Source organism: Epinephelus fuscoguttatus, linkage group LG6 (genome assembly GCF_011397635.1).
Source record: "Epinephelus fuscoguttatus linkage group LG6, E.fuscoguttatus.final_Chr_v1".
NCBI classification, from domain to species: domain Eukaryota; kingdom Metazoa; phylum Chordata; class Actinopteri; order Perciformes; family Serranidae; genus Epinephelus; species Epinephelus fuscoguttatus.
In genome coordinates, this window is record NC_064757.1 from 30,034,887 (window position 1) to 30,055,561 (window position 20,675).

The 20,675-nt window shown below is 42.1% G+C and overlaps 1 protein-coding gene across 1 annotated transcript in view; it reads left to right on the top strand.

Annotated features, from left to right (window-relative positions):
- The window catches only part of loxhd1b (lipoxygenase homology PLAT domains 1b), a 34,189-nt gene extending 14,785 nt beyond the window's left edge, over positions 1-19,404 (top strand). The window contains exons 23-43 of the mRNA XM_049579946.1: positions 2,192-2,325; positions 2,471-2,616; positions 2,798-2,902; positions 2,996-3,124; positions 3,199-3,363; positions 6,878-7,059; positions 7,139-7,255; positions 7,475-7,637; positions 10,074-10,228; positions 10,307-10,516; positions 10,631-10,757; positions 12,146-12,354; positions 12,603-12,788; positions 12,898-13,025; positions 14,766-14,883; positions 15,814-15,991; positions 16,117-16,302; positions 17,491-17,661; positions 17,806-17,938; positions 18,214-18,369; positions 18,454-19,404. Of these exons, the coding sequence (XP_049435903.1) occupies positions 2,192-2,325; positions 2,471-2,616; positions 2,798-2,902; positions 2,996-3,124; positions 3,199-3,363; positions 6,878-7,059; positions 7,139-7,255; positions 7,475-7,637; positions 10,074-10,228; positions 10,307-10,516; positions 10,631-10,757; positions 12,146-12,354; positions 12,603-12,788; positions 12,898-13,025; positions 14,766-14,883; positions 15,814-15,991; positions 16,117-16,302; positions 17,491-17,661; positions 17,806-17,938; positions 18,214-18,369; positions 18,454-18,934 (3,579 nt within the window). The 3' untranslated portion in view covers positions 18,935-19,404. The remainder of the gene's footprint in view (positions 1-2,191; positions 2,326-2,470; positions 2,617-2,797; positions 2,903-2,995; positions 3,125-3,198; positions 3,364-6,877; positions 7,060-7,138; positions 7,256-7,474; positions 7,638-10,073; positions 10,229-10,306; positions 10,517-10,630; positions 10,758-12,145; positions 12,355-12,602; positions 12,789-12,897; positions 13,026-14,765; positions 14,884-15,813; positions 15,992-16,116; positions 16,303-17,490; positions 17,662-17,805; positions 17,939-18,213; positions 18,370-18,453) is intronic.
- Positions 19,405-20,675: the final 1,271 nt, after the last annotated feature.

Sequence of the window (20,675 nt, forward strand, 5' to 3'; positions counted from 1 at the left end):
CCATGTCACGATTTATATACTGCTCAAAAAAATTAAGGGAACACTTAAATCACACATTGGATCTCGATGAAGGAATTATTCAAGTTAAAAATCTTTTCTGATGAACATTGTTCCACTTGTTGTGAACGAAATGACGCATCGGCGGTTATTGCAAACCAAAATCATCAACCCACTGAGGACTGGATTCAAAATCACACTGAAAATAAAAGTTAAAAATTGCAATCACAGGCTGATCCAGCATGTGAATTTTATCACGACAACTCATAATGTGACTCAGCAGTGTGTACAGCCCCCATGTGCCTGTGTACACTCCTGACAACATCTGGGCATGCTCCTGATGAGTCAGTGGATGGTGTCCTGGGGGACAGTGAGCTCCTAGTGTCAGATGCACCAATACATAACGTCCCATAGGTGCTCAACTGGATTTAGGTCAGGGAACGATAGGGCCAGTTAATTGCATCAATTGTCTTCATCATCCAGGAACTGCCTACACACTCTGACCATGCAAAGCTGGGTACTGTCCTAAACCAGGAGGAACCCAGGGCCCACTGCACCAGCCTAAGGTCTGACAGTAGCTCTGAGGATTTCATCCCAGTACCTAACAGCAGTCAGGATACCATTGGCAATGACATGGAGATCTGTGCGACCTGCCATAGATATGCCTCCCCAGACCACACCAGTAGCCTGCTGGAGGTCATTTTGTAGGGCACTGGCAGTGCTCCTCCTGTTCCTCCTTGCACAAAGGACCAGATACTGGTATCTCCTCCATTCTCTTGAAACTACTTCTTTTTTACTATATTTCTGAGGGAAATGTCATCCTTCTCACTCCACTACATTTACTCTACAGCTATAGTTACCAGTAACTTTGCAGATTCAGATTTCTTTATGCACCTATGGGCGACTTAACTAAAAATGAATTGTGGCTGCTGATAGCATCATGAATTGTGCATCACTTACAGCTGCTTTCTGGCCTGTCTCAAGGTCTATTTGACAAAAGATATTGCACTAATGATGTAATGAAACAAACACGCCCATAAAGTTTTGTAGCTGAGCACAATGTGCCCTTTTTGCATCTTATTGCAATTATCCACTTGGCAAAGTATAAATGCTGGCTTTGTGACAAGAGCACAGGAGGCAGAATGACAGCAGAGAGAAAAAGAGACAGAAATTCTCAGACCGTGGGGAACAGTTCCTGACTGACGAGGTGCAGAGGCATTCCTTAAAACACAGAGTCTGGGTGTGACACCCCTTATAAACGCGCCTCAGTTATTAACACCAGCTGTCTGCAGATACTAATAATTTTCCTGTAACTACATGTGGCCATTAGCAGGCTTTGCGAATTGGACTGTTTTTTGCAGTGAGGCTCATTTGCATAGAATTTACAGCTTGTTTGCATATTATCTAATTTAAATATGTGCAAATAGCACAGAGGCACTGAGACAATATTTGCTTGGGAGCGCAGTTAGGGGTGCATTTCACCTTTTGCGAGTGCTTTGAGGATTACACAGTTGCTTTTTGTCTTGTGCAGGTTTAGTGGCTGCAAAGCTGTGCAGTCCTTTTGTGAATTTGCCCCTCAGTGTCAGTCTTATCAGGTGCAACTGAGGAATCTAATGAATTTAATACATCAGTTGTGGCATAAGGTCTACTTTTATGCTGCCAGTGTTCAGTTTTGTTTGGAGGTGGTGATTAAAAGACGGGTGACTACTAGCAAGGTTTTACATCACCTATGTAGTGCATACAAGCTGTTAGTATCAGGCAGAAGGTATAGGCTGTCTTCCCTTCACACCAGCCGGGCTCACAGATCATGTGTGCCCAATAGTGTTGCACTGGTGAACAACCTGTGAACAAAAATAACTGAATGCCTGTGTGTGAGGATGCTGCACCTTATGATATGTAGAGCACTTTAATGACATGGTGAATAGGTCTACAATATTTGAAACCTGCCCTGTTTTTGATGATGAATGAATTCCCAAAAAGACTTATAAATATCTATCTGATTTATATGTTTCAACATTGAGGTCATAGTTAGTTGCACTGGACTGCTTTATCACCCAAAACTTGATATTTTGAACTTAAAGATAGTTGTTATAGCAGGACAGCATTATATTGTACACAATAAATTGGTCACTGTGTGTATGATCAACACATTTTTGTCTGTAAAAAACAGTATCTGGGCTGTTGTATTTTGCAGGAAGATGTTTTCAACGTGACAGCTGTCGATTTGGGTCCTTTGAAGAAGCTCCGAATCCGTCATGACAACAGTCAGCCTCATTCAGCGTGGTACCTGGATCGTGTTGAGATAGTGGACACAAAGGATGATACAACGTAGGTGAAACCAGTACACAGTTTGCATCAGTTTTGTTCAGTTATTCAGTTATCAAGAAGAAAGATCTCACTGTGCTGTGAGAGGAATAGTTCAATGTAATTATACAACTGATAGCACTGATCAGAGGTATTTCTTCTCCTATAGATACTATTTCCCTTGTACCCGCTGGCTGGCTGTGGATGAGGACGACGGCCAGATAGCAAGGGAGCTTGTTACTGTGGATGAGGCCTTCATGAGGAAGGATGAGGACGAGGAAGGAACAGGCGGCACTCTGGGGCTCGAGCAGAAATGTAACACAGTTTCAAAGCAGGCTCATGTCTTAGTAGAGGGACATGATAAAATAGAGCCCTGCTCAAGTATTTATCTAAGTGCTGGTGAAACATGCGGGTGTAGACAACAGCAAGAGGGACTTGTGTATTAGTGTGGAGATGAAAAGCATTAAGTTACTGACTTGTTGAATTTATCTTACAGCCATGTCTACTACATATACTCTCAAAATAAAAACTGGGGAGAAGAAGTACGCTGGAACTGATGCCAACGTCTTTGCCATCCTATTTGGGGAAAATGACGACACCGGTATGATAACTCACCTGCATCCTGGCATTGTTGTAGCAGCCTTGTGCTTTGTGTTACTGACTAGGTGATATCAAAATCTCAATGTACTCACAGGGATCGTCAACCTAAAGGCTTGTAAGAACTATAAGAATAAGTTTGAACAGGGGATGATCAATGAGTTCACTGTGGAGGCAGTGGATTTGGGCGAGCTGGAAAAGCTTCGGATTGGGCACGACAACTCAGGTAAGGAAAGAAAAGGCTCTACAGAATAAAAATAAGTAGTACAATGAATAACATGACTGTTTTTCAACTATCAGGGGGCTCACCTGGTTGGTTCTTGGACTGGGTCGAGGTTGACGCCGCCTCACAGGGTCAGAGACTACGCTTCCCATGTGGCCGCTGGCTGGATAAAGGAGAGGATGATGGGGCGATTGTGAGGGATCTCTATCCCGCTGAGTTACAGACTGAACTCTACATGCCGTGTGAGTGAACAGCCGTGAAAGGAGTGCTCAAATCCATTAGGGAAAGTAGCGGAGCGCTGATTGAGAAACCTTCCTGTGAAAGTGCTTTATGTAAAATTTTACTCAGATGAAAGTGTGGAAGCATTAGCGGCGAAATGTATTCAAAGCACTCCATCTGAAGAAGGGTGCTTGTCAGAGCACTGAGTCTTTGATGCAGCCTTTAACAAGTGTTATTATGTCGCTGTGGTGTCCTGCCTTTCAGCTTCTCCACCACAGCAGTACTCAGCTCCTTGACTTAGACGTGAAACAATCCAAATCACAACACTGCAGTCGTAGATGCTGTTTTATTTTTCTTTTAACAAACTACAATGTTAATGCTTGTTCAATTAAAGTCTGCCCTTCCACTTGCCCCTACAGCAGGTGATCATCATCATCTAATTAACTATAATAATTCAAAGCATCTAAAAAAAATAAATAAGTACAAAGAAAAACTTGTTTCAATATGAAGGCATCTTTGAGAAATCTAAACTTTGCAATTAACACAACAATGGTTAACTACTAACTGATGTGAAATAGCAATATCACACATATGGAGGGCTGTTATTCTGAATATCGGCATGGCTGTGATTTGGGCCGAGCACGAGGTGCAGGCCGAGTGCCAAAAATGATCCATGCACATATTCAGTACAAAAGCACGACCTCGAGTGCGCCATTTTTTAGTTAATAAGCGACAGCAGATTATGATTTATTTGTTTATTTAATTACTTATTTAGCTCCACCAACACAAATAGTTTCGCAACTAGACTTGGACTGGACCGTTGCCAAGCAGAATGTAAACATTACTGCACACTAGCTTACTCATTTGTGTAAGGTACAGTACAGGCCAAAAGTTTGGACACACCTTCTCATTCAATGCGTTTTCTTTATTTTCATGACTATTTACATTGGAGATTCTCACTGAAGGCATCAAAACTATGAATGAACACATGTGGAGTTATGTACTTAACAAAAAAAGGTGAAATAACTGAAAACATGTTTTATATTCTAGTTTCTTCAAAATAGCCACCCTTTGCTCTGATTACTGCTTTGCACACTCTTGGCATTCTCTCCATGAGCTTCAAGAGGTAGTCACCTGAAATGGTTTTCCAACAGTCTTGAAGGAGTTCCCAGAGGTGTTTAGCACTTGTTGGCCCCTTTGCCTTCACTCTGCGGTCCAGCTCACCCCAAACCATCTCAATTGGGTTCAGGTCCGGTGACTGTGGAGGCCAGGTCATCTGCCGCAGCACTCCATCACTCTCCTTCTTGGTCAAATAGCCCTTACACAGCCTGGAGGTGTGTTTGGGGTCATTGTCCTGTTGAAAAATAAATGATCGTCCAACTAAACGCAAACCGGATGGGATGGCATGTCGCTGCAGGATGCTGTGGTAGCCATGCTGGTTCAGTGTGCCTTCAATTTTGAATAAATCCCCAGCAGTGTCACCAGCAAAACACCCCCACACCATCACACCTCCTCCTCCATGCTTCACAGTGGGAACCAGGCATGTGGAATCCATCCGTTCACCTTTTCTGCGTCTCACAAAGACACGGCGGTTGGAACCAAAGATCTCAAATTTGGACTCATCAGACCAAAGTACAGATTTCCACTGGTCTAATGTCCATTCCTTGTGTTTCTTGGCCCAAACAAATCTCTTCTGCTTGTTGCCTCTCCTTAGCAGTGGTTTCCTAGCAGCTATTTGACCATGAAGGCCTGATTGGCGCAGTCTCCTCTTAACAGTTGTTCTAGAGATGGGTCTGCTGCTAGAACTCTGTGTGGCATTCATCTGGTCTCTGATCTGAGCTGCTGTTAACTTGCGATTTCTGAGGCTGGTGACTCGGATGAACTTATCCTCAGAAGCAGAGGTGACTCTTGGTCTTCCTTTCCTGGGTTGGTCCTCATGTGTGCCAGTTTCCTTGTAGCGCTTGATGGTTTTTGCGACTCCACTTGGGGACACATTTAAAGTTTTTGCAATTTTCCGGACTGACTGACCTTCATTTCTTAAAGTAATGATGGCCACTCGTTTTTCTTTAGTTAGCTGATTGGTTCTTGCCATAATATGAATTTTAACAGTTGTCCAATAGGGCTGTCAGCTGTGTATTAACCTGACTTCTGCACAACACAACTGATGGTCCCAACCCCATTGATAAAGCAAGAAATTCCACTAATTAACCCTGATAAGGCACACCTGTGAAGTGGAAACCATTTCAGGTGACTACCTCTTGAAGCTCATGAAGAGAATGCCAAGAGTGTGCAAAGCAGTAATCAGAGCAAAGGGTGGCTATTTTGAAGAAACTAGAATATAAAACATGTTTTCAGTTATTTCACCTTTTTTTGTTAAGTACATAACTCCACATGTGTTCATTCATAGTTTTGATGCCTTCAGTGAGAATCTCCAATGTAAATAGTCATGAAAATAAAGAAAACGCATTGAATGAGAAGGTGTGTCCAAACTTTTGGCCTGTACTGTAGGTCTATACCACGTTACTACAGGCCAGCATCCTACACGTCTCGCTTGTATTGTGCAGCCGGGGGGGTGACACGATGGTTTGCATTGTCGCCTCACAGTGAGAGGATTCCTGGTCTGAACCCGGGGCAGAGAGCCCCCCATGTGGAGCCTGCATGTTCTTCCCTTGGGCTTTCTGCAGGCACTCCAGTTTCCTCCCACAGTCCAAAGACATGCAGGTTAATTGGTGACTCTAAATTGTGAATGTGAGTGTGAATGGTTGTCTGTCTCTATGTGTCAGCCCTGTGATAGTCTGGTGACCTGTCCAGGGTTTACCCCGTCTCTCGCCCAATGACAGCTGGGATAGGCTCCAGCCCCGCTGCGACCCCCAACAGGATAAGTGATTACGGAAAATGAATGAATGTGCAGCCAGTGAAATCAGAGTCTGTTGCTGTGTTCTGATGAGTCAACAGCTTGATCAGACAGTACGTTGCGGCACTGGCTGATGTCATATGAGCACATATGGAGGCTTGCAGTAATGTATCCCAGCTTCTTCTCTTCCGTTCTTTCACTTCTGACGAGCATTCATATTGTTTGATAAAATATGGTCCTCTTTGCGGTGCTAAGGTTGTTACGGCGACTGTTGATGTGGGCTAATAAGCTGCTGAGAACTCCTGTACATGTGTAGTTAAAAGTGCTGTTATACACTACATCAGCACTCATGTAATGCCTCTTGTCCAATCAAATTACTTGGTCTGAGCTAACTGTAACATAAAGCTCTAAAATGCCATGGCCAATAAAATGTAAAAGCCCTTCATATACAGAGCTCCTGAAGTACCCAAAATATGATACATGTTTTTATCTTGTTTACACTTGTGCACACGAATTATTGTACAGGACCTACAAAGTATTGTCTTGTTTGCACAAGTTATTAAAAAGATATTTTTTTCTGAACTCCAGCTGCTCTGTAAAGTGCCAAAACTGTACTAAAGTGCTTGAGTAACTGCACTTCGTGTCAATCAAACAAACCTGTCACCTCCTCTCTGATTTTCCAGTTGTGCCTTATGAGATAAAAATATATACCAGTGATGTGTTTGGTGCGGGAACAGACGCTGATGTCTTCATAGTCTTGTATGGACGCAAGGGAGTGTGCACCCAGCAGAAATCCCTGTGTGTCAACAAGAGAGAGAGACGTCTATACTTTGAGAGGGGAGCTGAGGACATGTTTATTGTGGAGGTGAGTGTGTGGATGTGGACAATACATTCTCTAAGAAGGTGGCTGCAGCTCTGTTCATACTGTGTTGTCTATTTTCCAGCTCGAGGATGTCGGCGACGTTATCGAGAAAATCAGAATAGGACATGACAACAGGGGCACCAACCCGGGGTGGCACCTCGACCGAGTGGAGATCAGGCGACAGCTCAGGAAAGGAAAGGTAGTAAAAATCCACTTGAGACCAAACCTGCGTAGATAAGTGCATCATTAAGAGTTTCCTCGTCTGTGCCCTCATTAAATTATGAACACATTAATAATGTAACACCTTTTGGCTCACATCTCTCTGAGTCAGATACACTTTACTTAAGTGTCAGACAGACACAGCCGGGCCCAGTCTGGTGATTTTTTTTTTTTTTATTTTATTTTTTTTAAATGGTAGGGTTCAGAGACGACCATATTCCCATGTGAGTGCTGGCTGGCCAAGTCTGAAGACGACGGGGAGACGGTGAGGGAACTCGTCCCTTCGGAAATCATCACAGAGAAACTCCTCAGGGATGGGAAGCTGAAAAGGACTGAAGTTGAGGTGGAAGATGCTTTGGAAAGTAGGTTAACCTGGATTTCAGTGGTGGAATGTAACTAAGTACATTTACTCACTGCACTTAAAAGTCCTGTGTGTAGGCTTGATGGGCATCTATTCACAGAACTGGTAAATAATATTAATAACTATGTTTTCATTAGAGTATAATCACCTGAAAATAAGAATCATTGTGTTACCTTAGAATGAGACGTTTATATCTACAGACTGAGCTGGTCCTCTTCCACAAAGTCTGTTGTTTCTACAGTAGCCCAGTGTGGACAAACCAAACACTGGCTCTACGGGATCATTAACTTTTTTTGTGTCTGCCACAGTAGTTCTCCTACACACTTGGCACATGAGAGAAGTTTAAGTTCTGCAACCTCACCTCTAGATGCCATTAAATCCTACACAGTAGATCTTTAAGTATCCATCTGAGGTACTTGTACTTAAGTATTTCTATTTCATGCCACTTTATACCTCTATTCCACTACAATTCAGAGGAAAATAGCAGCTTCAGACCCAGATCAGACAGCTTTTTAGCAGTCCTGGGTGGCTTTTTGTAGTGGTTTTCAGTGAGAGTGAACCTCACATTTTTCTGGTCAATGCGCTTCCGGTTTTAGTAGGAGTGCCCTGAATACCTTGAGTTGAAAAAACTTCATTGTCAACATCATTGTCATTTTTTCCCATTGGCCAACTGGATGAATTGAGAAGTGGGCCCTCTGTGGTTTAGATAACGACAGTTGTTAGCATACAAGCATACATTGCCATAGGCAAGCTGCAAGACCTATTTGAATAAATTATAGCCTCAACTACTCTCTAACATTTTACCAACCGTAATTAGGCTCAACAACGGACAGCAGATTGTCAAACTGTCCCCAGCTCATCCTAAAATAAGCCTTGAACCGATCATCACCCAGACGATACTCCTAGCTAGCTCCCAGCTGGTCATACTCCCTATGATTTTTCCTCTTCCTCAGGGTCTCATGTACCCACATGGATGTGTGTCTCCCTATGACCAACAAACCATTAAAGATCTGCCTCTCACCCGCAATCAGAGCCAGAACAAGTACCCTCCGCCTGTCCATTTTGAATGCAGGTTTTAATAATAAGAATAAGAATAATAACTTTATTTGTAGAGCACTTTTTGAGCTGAAAGCACAAAGTGGTTTCCAAGGTGCAGAAAATACATAACAAAAGTGATACTAATAGAACATAAGCATATACAAACGCCTACACCAACATATACACTTATATACGTACCTGTAAGCATGCATACATATACACATGGCTGCAAATACATACACTCCCACAGACACAATAAGTCCATCAACTGTCAGAAAAGGCCAATCTGTAAAAGTTTTGAGACAAGATTTAAAGACGTGAATAGGGTCAGCTGATTGGATGCTCAGTGGGAGGAGCAAGAACTAAAAAGGTTTGATCACCCTTTGTCTTTAACCCGGACTCTGGAACAGTTAGAAGATACAGACTAGCAGACCTGAGGGGCCTGTTTGGACAGTACGGTGTGAGAAGTTCAGTTATATACTCCGCTGCCAGATCATTGAGAGCCTTGTATGTGATTAAAAGAACTTTAAAATGGATTCTAAAAGAGACAGGAAGCTAATGTAGGGAGGCCAAAATAGGTGTGATGTGTGAGGATCGTTTTGTTTTGGTCAAAAGTCTAGCTGCTGAATTTTGAAGGATTTGGAGCTGATTTATAACGTGATTGTTTAGGCAGGTGAACAAGGCATTACAGTAATCAAGGCTGGAGGATATAAGAGCATGTATGACCCTCTCTGTGTAATTGAAGGACAGACGTTTAAGTTACAGAAGTGTAAGTTACAGATCTGTGCGGTTTACTTCACAGCACAATAGTTGTTAAGCTAAGGGCTGGTGATTTGGTGGTTGCCAAGTAAGAAGTAAAAGAATAAAAAAGACATAGCAAGCTGCAAATGGAGCTCTGATCAGGACACAGTACCTTGGGAGCCTTAGTCACTAGCTACTTTACAGATTAAGATATACACACAAAACATGAAAATAAACTTATTAGATATGATGCACTGTTGTAGATAAAACTAACTAACAGTAATTAAAATTGTTAATTAATTCCACCCAGAGCAACCGCACCATTAAAATACCACTACACATAATAAAGCACTCACAGGGTCACTTATCTGCATGAAGAGCATTTTTTCTTTCAATACTTGTACTTAAGTACACTTTACTAATAATAGTCACTAATCTGCAGCTCCCCTCAGCTTTATGGCTTTATTGTGAGTTTCAGCTCATTGTTTAGCTTAATTTATATACAGCATGAACACACATACTGTAGGATTAGAAGCTACTAGTTCATATAAGCATTAAAATTTAAGTGCACAGTGGGAATGTTTAAATATTTTCTTTTTCCACAATTACGAATCTGTGAGTCTATTTAATTCATAATTCTGCTTTTCATTCATCACAGCGCACGTGTACAATGTGTCTGTGCGGACGGGTGATATGTACAGAGCAGGAACTGACGCCAATGTTTTTCTCACCATCTACGGAGACCTGGGCGACACAGGCGAGCGCAAACTCGCCAAATCTGAGAACAACAAGAATAAGTTTGAGAGAGGAGAGGTATGTGAGGACACGCGTGGTATTATATAAGATCACTGCTGCTGGCTGAAGGTATCAAAATATGTCTTTGTCTCTTAGGTGGACAAGTTCACTATTGAGGCTGTGGACTTGGGCCAGGTGTTCAAGATTCGTATTCGTCACGACAACTCCATGATGGGGGCCGACTGGTACTTGGATCAGGTGGAGGTGCTGGATGTGGACACAGAAGAGGTGTACATGTTCCTGTGTGAGCGCTGGCTGTCGACAAAGAAAGAGGACAAGCGCATAGAGAGGACCTTTTTTGTCAAGGTTCGTTAAACTTGGGTTATTACTGTATTCTTTGTATTTATCATCCTACTGGCTGCTGCTGCTGTTTTAAAAATAGTTATGGGAAGGAAATGAGTGTCTGTTGTCTTGTTTTAGGGGTATGAAGGTGAAAGAAACATTGATCCGAATTCAAAAAAGATGCTTCAGGCCAAACTGGGCCTCGACAGAAATGCCAACAAGAAGAAAAAGAAGAAGAAGGTGGCAGTTGCGGAAGAGGGTCCAAGTAAGGCCACAAAAGTGTTCTCCATGTTTCTCAAAATGAGGTTTAAGTATTATGGGTACAATGTGCTTGGATCATTGATGTGAGAAAAGACAGCAATACCAGCAGACAAGAATAAAATCTAAAAAACCTTGCATACAAACTTTCAAAGTCAAAGTACAAACTTTAAAAATAATTCAAAATGTTGGGTAGGATATCAGTTCACAGCCTTGTGTGTAACTCCAAATCCATGATAATGGAGCGCGAGATCGGTAGTTTGGTGTGGTGTCTGCAGTGATGCGGGCGCTGCGGCGGACTGTCCTGGTGAAGAGGGAGCTGAGCTGGAAGGCGAAGCTTTTGATTTACAGGTCCATTTACATCCCAACCCTCACCTCTGGTCATGAGCTCTGGGTAGTGACTGAAATTCTGAGATCGCAGATACAAGCGGCCAAAATTAGTGTCCTTCGTGGGGTGGCTGAGCTCAGCCTTAGAGATAGGGTAAAGAGCTCGGACATCCGGAGGGAGCTCGGAGTAGAGCCTCTGCTCCCTTGCATAGAAAGGGGTCAGTTGAGGTGGTTCGGGCATCTGATCAGGATGCCTCCTGGGCGCCTCTCGTTAGAGGTGTTCCAGGCATGTCCCACTGGTATGAGGCCCCGGGGCAGACCCAGAACAAGCTGGAGGAATTACATATCTCATCTGGCCTGGGAACACTTCGGGGTCCCCCAGGAGGAGCTGGGAAGCATTGCTTGAGAGAGGGACGTCTAGGTTGCTTTGCTTGGCCTGCTGCCCCCACGACCCAGCCCCAGATAAGCGGATGAAAATAGAATGGACGGATGGGTCTTGGTGTCAGCTACAGAGTCACTTTAAACTAGATTATATTGTAAGCATGGGAGATTTGAAAAAAAAGGATTGAGGCATACTGTTTAACATGCTAATGAAACCTGGCACCTCTTAGCCTTTACGAGTGCATCAGTTTTCGGTGTGCAGTCAACCAGTAGGCCGGGCCGTAAGTGTAACACCCCCGCCTTAAAAGATCACTAATGTTGTTTGTTTAATCCAAAGAAAAAACATAAAAAGATCTAGGACTATTTCTTGACTGCAGATAGTAACTTTCTGGAGTCTCTGCTTTTAGAATTGTAATTTCACAGTGATGACAAGACTTGTGTGCTTGGACAGACTGAACAAATGAGATACAGCGTGTTAATTAGTGAGTGTTAGAGGTGCCGGTAGGAGGATTTTGTTTTTGTGTTTATAGCTGTTTTCCCCTTGTTTCCAGTCTTTATTCTCTACAGACATATAAGTGTTATCAATCCCCTCATCTAACTCATAGATATAAATCAAATGATCATATTTACCAAAATGTCAAACTCTTTATTTAGATTAAACTATTCCTATTCTTCTCCTCCACCCAGTTATCCCCTATCACTTCACCTTGTCCACGGGGCTGGAGCGTGACGCCAGCACCACAGCCAGGGTCTATGTCATCATCATCGGCCCCAATGACATGGAGACAGACCGACTGTGGCTGGACCTGCCGGAGGGAAAGAAAGCCTTCACAGCTGGCACCATGGAGCACTTTGTGTGTTATGGAACTGACGTAGGAGAGATCAAGAGGGTGGAAGTGAGAATCTGGGACTGTCTCTGTTTCTAAATCTGTGAAACTGTCTCCTCTCTGCTGCCTCCTCAGTTGCGCTGATGTTAAAAATTTAAATAAAGCCATTTTCTAGCTCAGCAATAATTAATTCTTGCTGTGCCTTCTGGTACCTAGATCAAACAAAATCAAATGATATATCAATTCCCAGTTCTACCTTCCCCCTCTTTCTCTCCTCTCCTCTCCCTCCCCCTTTCCTCCCTCCGTCTCCTCCTCAGCTTGGCCATAACGGTGTCACACCAGAGAGCTGCTGGTTGGTGGATGAGCTGTCGGTTGCCGTGCCAACCAAAGGTATCAAGTACATCTTTCCATGTAAGTGCTGGCTGGCTAAAGACAGAGGAGATGGTCTGACTGCCAGACTCTTCAATGTGCTGGACTCCAGCACGATCAACATTAACCGCAAAGTGAGTCACAGCACCTAAAATATGAAACCTGGGAAAACATTCAGTTTGTATGTTGTATAAAAACAGAATTACTCCCTTCCTTACTGGTGTTATCTGCTGTATGTTGTAGGTTATTTATTCGGTAACAGTTGTCACAGGTGACACTCAGTCTGCAGGGACTGATACCAGCATATTCCTGATTGTGTACGGAGCCAATGGGAGCACAGAGGAAATGCTGCTGCCCAAAAACGAGGACAGGTCAGTCCTCCAATTAACCCCTGACTGTACTGATCACTTTTCATTAAACAACCAGTCAGAGCTGAGGCGTCTCTAACACAGCAGTCAATAACTGCTTGTCAACTGTCAAACTAGGCAGCACTGATCAAATATGAATTAAGATTCCTACTGCACTGCCTATTTCTTGACTCAGATGTTTTCAGAAACATATCTTAGTGTACTGTTCAGGTGTAACATGACAAAGTTTGTGACCCGACTACCATGTTGGATAAACTTAAACAGAGTACAAAGCACCACCCAGCAGTCAGACCAATTTTATCATTTTTCAGCTAAACAGTGCACCAAATGATGTTCCTGAAAACATCTGAGGTGAGAAATAGGCAATGCAGTAACAGGTCCTTGATTAATATTTGGTCAGGGCTGCCGGTTTGGCAGTTTGACTGTAGTTCACGGAGCAATTAACATGACTGACAGCTGTGTTAGAGACTCCTCTGCTCTGACGCACTGCTGTGTGATTCTAGCGAATACCATTAGAGGCGTAGGAGGGGAGAGGGGACATGATTTTTTTTCACAATCTATCTGTCTCATGTGCTTATTTGAGAATATAGTGACAGTTTCAGCAAATATGACACAAGAAAACAACTGTAGCTTCAAGCAGCTATAATTAGTATTTTTATAATAACAAAGTGTCAAATAAGGATGAAGTGTTGTGCTGAACCGAGAGAAGCTTATCACCTGAATCTGAAGCTCCCCTTGGCTTCACAGAGCTTTATAGTACGATACGATTCTATATTCTCCCTATAGGGAAATTTGTCTTGGACTCAGGAGCTGCACAGGTATTGCTGCTGCCTTACAATAACAGTGTAGAAGAAATGAAAAGCATACACCATAAAAACATAAAAACACATACTACACATAACGGTATTGCACATAACACCAGCACACAACAGAGCACCATAAGCAAAGCACAACACAACCCCAAAGCATCAAGAAACATTTAATTAAAATCTTAATTGAGATTGGTACAAATGAATTTTAGTGAGTTTCAGCTCATTGTTTAGCTGTCTGGCTCACAACTTTGCTGTTCTTGTTCACTCTCACCACTCCTGAAGCGTCGTTTTGGGTCGCAGCAGGCAGCTGCTTTCAGAGGAATAGTTGTAAAAACCGACTGTACACTACCTGCTCAGCGTCAAACACAGTTATTAACTAGCTGGCAAACACTGTGGAGCATTTAGCAACTAAAATGCCTGATGTATCCCTCACGAGTTGGTAGAGACCAAAATCAGAGCTAAAAGACAGTAAATACTGGACTTCATACGAATGGTAAACAGGAACATGACTCCAAATAAATGATAATGTCATACTTGCATCCATAATTGTTGGATGTTAGAAATCAGTCATTGCAGTATTCAACATGAGTTTTATACAAATTAAACAGACAAGATTTAACGATAATTTGTGAGCTTTCAAGGTGCTGGAAAGTGGACTATGTTGCCTTTGGGCCGAGCCAGGCTAGCTGTTTTCAGTCTTTGTGCTAAGCTGAGCTAAGTGACTGCTGGCTGTGGCTAGATTGTTAGTATAAAACAGAGGTAGTGTGACTTCATTCTCTGCTCAGGACGCCATTCTTCTGCTATATCTTTACATAGCAAATGCTTGTTTGCTGCCATGCTCTGAATGTCACTTACAGCTCCTTTAAGATAACCTTCTAAAGTCCAGATGTTTTAAAATGCAAACTTATGTATGTATATTGTTTCCATTTAGGTTTGAAAGGGGGCAGGAAGACACATTCAGTCTGGAAATAGATGACATTGCTCCTCTGAAGAAGATCAGAATTCGAATTGATGGTTCTGGAAGTCGCCCTGACTGGTTTCTTGACAGGGTAACGTAAAGACTACCATCTAAGGGAGCACCAGTTTTGTCAACACCAATCAAAATACAGTGTGTAGTAAAGAGTGAAAACAATCAAGTATTTTTACAGGTCTTGAGGAGTACTACTTCATATTTGGAAAAAAAAGTTATCTAAAGCCTTTTGTGGGTCCAGAGGGAGCTGTGCAAAGTCTGTGAAATTGCCTCAAGTGATGTCTTCTGAGTCAACCTTAGTTTGGTCTGAAGACTGAAAGTTTGAAGATGAAAAAAAATCTGGTGGTGTGGAGTTTGACGTGTAGCCTGCTCCTCATCTCTGCTTGAGGCTAGCTGCACTGAGCCTCTGTAGCCACTACGATCAAAACACACCAGGATGTCTGACTGAAACAGTCTACAGTCGAGGTGCATTGTGGGTAACGTAGGCACTAGGTTTTAACGAGGAAAAAGGTTCTTTTCTTGCTGTCTGTTGTGAGTCTGATAGTTACAGGAGGGTAATGCTACATCAGTGTACTCTGAAGTCCGTGTCAGTCACATACGTTATAATTAAAATTGCAGCTTTTGCGATTTGAAAATTGCACCCTTTCAAATCCTGATTTTGTCATTATAAAACGACTAATTGTTCAGCCCAGGCAAAATGCAAAAATTAGCTTTATTACTTCATCAGATTCTATTCATGTAGAAACAAGCTAGATTAGTGATTATGCTTGGCGCAGTCATGTCTTGTAAAACACCATGTAGATCACAAATACAGGGTTTCAGTTAGATTTTGAAAAATTAAATTCAAATCATGGTATTAGCCGGAAAAATTGCAATTAGCTATTCTCCCAAAATCATTGACACTACTAATGTTGATCTGTTTCTGTCCTCTGCTGCAGCCAAACACTGATATTCACCAAGAAACCATGCAATTTCAGTGGCCGATGAATGTCTCAATAAATCCTTTTAGATCCTGATGCGGAACCTGAACACAGAGGAGGTGTATGAGTTTACCTATGAGAACTGGCTGTCAAAGACAAAAGGGCCAAAGAGGACAAAGGTGTGTGAGCTGGCAGCTGTGGTGGATGAAGAGGAGATGGTGGAGAAAACAACCTACATCATCCAAGTCCAGACCAGTGATGTCACAGGTCGGTCTTGTTTAGTTTCTAAAACAAAGAATGAATGAAGAAGATAATTAGTTTGCATTAAAATACTGTATTCACGTCACAGTAGCAACGATGCAACATTATAGATCTGTTTTCTGATATTTTAGGTGCCGGCACTGATGCCAATGTGTTTCTGATGGTGTTTGGGGAGTACGGGGACACGGGCATGCTGCCTCTTAAGGAGAGCACCAACAGAAACAAGTTTGAGCGTAAAATGAAAGATGTGTTCAGATTCCCTGACATGCTCAGTCTGGGCGAACTGTCTAAGGTCCGAGTGTGGCATGATAACAAAGGTGAGGAGGAGAGGATAAATGTACCCTTGAAATCTACACCTATCCTTTCATGTCTTTGATTATGATCTCAGTATGTTTAAGGTTGGTAGTACATCCAGTCCAACAATAAGCTACTTGAAGGGAAATCATTGCATTCAAAATTAATTTTGCTGCTACTGTCAGTTTTTTTCTGTCTAAACTGAGATAATTAAATTTCACTGTGTCTACAACTTCCTTTACTTGTTTTTTCAAGTAAGGTTATTTATCAACAATGGGTCCAACATATGAGAACTCATACTACCAGCAATTTGGGTGAAATGCCAGAATCTTCCCTTTTTGTGTGCTGTTTTCTAACATGAAAAGAATATTTAGACCTTTTGGGGAAATACACTTGTTCACTTTCTTGTTTGAGACGTTGGACGAGAAGATCAATACCACTTTCATATCTGTGTGCTAAATTATTTAGCAAACAGCTTCATATTTAAAATATGAAGACGGAGCCAGCAGCCGGTTAGCTTATCTTAGCTAGCCTGGCTCTCTCCAGCCAAAAATATTCTGGTCTATAACCCCATGTTATACTGCAGTGTGTCTTTTTTATACTTTGGTTTTTGTAAGGAATTAAACAAACAAGATATACCATGTTAAGTTGTGAGCTTTAGAGGTGCTGTCAGGCTGATTTTGTTGTCTTTAGACTTGAGATTTGCATGAATAGTTGAGCACTTGATTTGGACGTCAGTATTCGCTCAACACATTGAGTAATCTCTTTCTTTTTTGCTTTGTAAAATAACGCATATATACATGCATACAGTTTATATATAATAAATCTAAATATAGGATAGCTGTTTACCCTTATTTTAGCCTTTATGCTAAGCTAAGCTAACTGGCCACTGGCTGTGGTTTCATATAAAGACTTGAGAGTGGTATCGATCTGATCTCATGTTAAAGGATGCAGACAAGTGTATTTTACCAAAATGTGAGAAAAACACTATTCCTTTCCACGAGTTACTTAGCCAGTTTGATGCATTATATGCACTATCATAGTTGATAGCTGCTGTGCACAGGGGGATACATAGCATATTTTTACCATTAGATTGTAAAAAAAAAAAAAAAAAAAAAAAGAAGAAGAAACAAAAGCACATTATTGCTTTGAAAAACATTTTCTCATTGAAAGGATGAAAATAAAATGGACTGTGTTGTTCTTGGTACCAGGCCCGGCTCCTGGCTGGCACCTGGAGTGCATTGACGTAAAAGATGAGGCCATGGACCAGACCTTCAGGTTCCCCTGCGACCGCTGGTTGGCTAAAAATGAAGACGACAGGCAGACAATGAGGGAGCTGGCCTGTGCCAACAACGACTCTGTAGACCTCAGTGACAAAACCAGTTAGTAATAAAAATGGAAATCTGTGGGCATAATTACAAGCTCTCTAATTGTCGGAGATGAACGACTTGCAGCTAATCACAACCATTTGCCAGATGTGAAATGATCATCGTGCGACAATCCCTGTCTCTCTGCCTTGCCTACAGAATATGAAATTGCCACAACAACCGCTAACACAGACGATGCCTCCACCACGGAAAACGCCTGGATTGTGTTGGAAGGGAGGAAAGCTCGTTCTAAGGAGTTTGTTCTGGAGAATAAGAAAAAGAAGTTCTTATGGTAGGTCTTCAAAGGGAGTCTAGGTGCCTCGGCTCACGGTAAAACCCTATTATGTGGCCTTACATAATCTCCTCTCTTTCACATGTTTTGTTTTTCTACCCTCTTTTATCTTGTAGCTTCACTTTCTGTTCTCCAAGTCTCTGCTCTCAGGAGAGCTAATCCCATGAGACGCACAAAAGAAAAACTCTCTGGCAGACCAGGGAATTTAACTGTTCAGTGCTCAGAATCAAACCCTGCACAAACTCTGCTTGTAACTTTTGTTTGTCCTTTCACAGCGGTGCCACTGACACGTTTGAGTTCTCGTCAAAGCACGTGGGGGAGATCGCTGGCATCTGCATCGGCCACATAACGAAAGACGGGAAGAAGGTGAAGACTGAAGCCTTCTGGCACGTTATGGAGGTGGTGGTGACAGAAAAGGAGCTGGGAAACAAGTGAGTTGAATCTCATATATAATCCGCAGTATGTTATATAAAATGTCACACTGACGTGACTTCAAATCTTCCCCCCCTGTTTAGGTATTTCTTCCACTGTGATGCACAAATCCCCCTGGCTGCCAAAAAGGACCAATTCCTGACATTTGAGTGCTTCAAGTCTGTGGAGAGCTTCGCCAGCAAAGTCCGCAACCTGGTCCCTGTCAAATATGAAATCATCGTCATCACTGGGGATGTGAAAGGAGCAGGCACAGACGCCAACGTTTTCATCACCATCTATGGCGTCAATGGTGACTCGGGCAAGCGTCATCTACGGCAGAAGTTCCGCAACCTTTTCGAGCGAGGGCGAACGGATCGCTTTGTTCTGGAGATGCTGGACCTCGGGGAGCTGCTGAGGGTCAAAGTGGAGCACGACAACAGCAGCTCTAACTGTGGGTGGTATTTAGAGTGTGTGGAGGTGACTAACACGGCCAACTCTGTGACAACCATCTTCCAGTGTGGAAAGTGGTTGGACACTCGCAAGGCGGACGGGCAGATTCATCGAGTGCTCTACCCCAGATATTAGGAGGAGAACGCATGAAACAAAGAGTGGGTGAGCATTCCTTTAAAGACATTGTGTTTTTTTACTGTGAGTTATTAATAAACAGACCCGAATGTACCTTTATGTCAGCTTTTAAAGGAAACACCAATTTTCTTTTTTTAAGTTTGTGCCAACTGTTTAGGTTGCCCCTTTTCTAACTTCAGAAAAAGCCATTTGCCACTATCCTCTCTTGTACAATTTAAAAAATAAATGGACCTGAATATTGCCCAAAACAGATACTCCAACACAATAAACACTTAGTCTTAAAGTGTTCTCTCTTTGCTCAGCTTTTTCGGATATGTCTAGGGGAAGTGTTTTGGCTCCAGTGCATACATCATGTCACACTCCACAGGTGGAAAAGAAGGCCAGGAAACAGTCCCACAAAACTGTAACTGGATTTAGGACACTACTACACTCCAGAAAACCAGTATGAAATGAGACCAGAATTCTCCCTATAGCAGGGATGTCAAACATACAGCCTGGGGGCCAGAACTGGCCCACCAAAGGGTCCAGTCAGGCCCCCTGGATGACTTTGCACACCTAATAGTGATGCACAAACTGTTAAAAAGGCACTTATTCTTCTGAAGACATCACAGGCTGTTGGTCATCTGTTTTCTAAATGGATGAGCAATTTTAAAATGTACATCTTTAAATTAAAATTAGAAACATTTGGAGGTGTTTGTTATTCATAGGACATTATGCAGTGGTTTTACTGGTCTGGCCCACCTGCATTCAAATCAGACTGTATGTGGCTCATTAGCTAAAATGAGTTGACACCTCTGCCCTTTAAGAGTCTTTAGTTTTGACACAAATGCCGCAATTAACATGTTACCTTAACATTAAATTACAAAGAATATTCTCATTTTATATTGTTACTTTGCAAATTTGCAAACTGTTTCTGGTTAAAATTGATCAGCCTATTAGGGATTGATTTAATAAAATATAGATGTTGATGACTGTCCACTATCTCATGGCTTAAGCAAAATGACATTAATCTTCACAAATTCAAATTTTAGGCTACAGATAAAGGTTGTTTGAGGCTACACTGTACAATCATGATATATTGGCAATACTCATTTTAACATAAATATTTAATGAAGACCCTTTGGAATAGTTCATTTTTTTAAGTGGGGTTGTATGAGGTAATTAAATATAATCAGTGTATCACATACAGTAGATGACAGTTGGCACACCCCCAGTTTGGAGGAGCAGGCTGGAGTACCAGCACAACAAGGCTAAGCAATGCACTGTGCATTATAATTTCATTATGTTATATAATTACATTATGTATAATAATAATTTCAAGTATATGCTTTGGTGTTTTGAAGTAGAGACAGACAGCAAACTAGCCTTACGGCATGGCCAAATGCAAGTATGACATTGAATGTTTTAACTGTGTGGACCTTGAACTAATGACTAAGGACAAATCTGGACCCTGTGGCTGGACCAGTTGGGAATCATTGGTCTACTGTATGTAATACACTGAGTATGGATTACTACCTCATACAACTCCACTTAAAAAAATCAGAACTATCCCTTTTAAGTTAGTCTTTAAATAATTGTAACCAAGATATGTACTGAGCAGGATAATGACTGTTTCTCAGTGACCTCAAGTACACAATTTAAATTTAAAGAGTAAAGTTAATTGTCATGTAAAATGACTGCATTTTATCCCCTTGCTCTCAAACTTGCTGTAAATGGTGCAATATTTTCTTGCAGTTTCCCC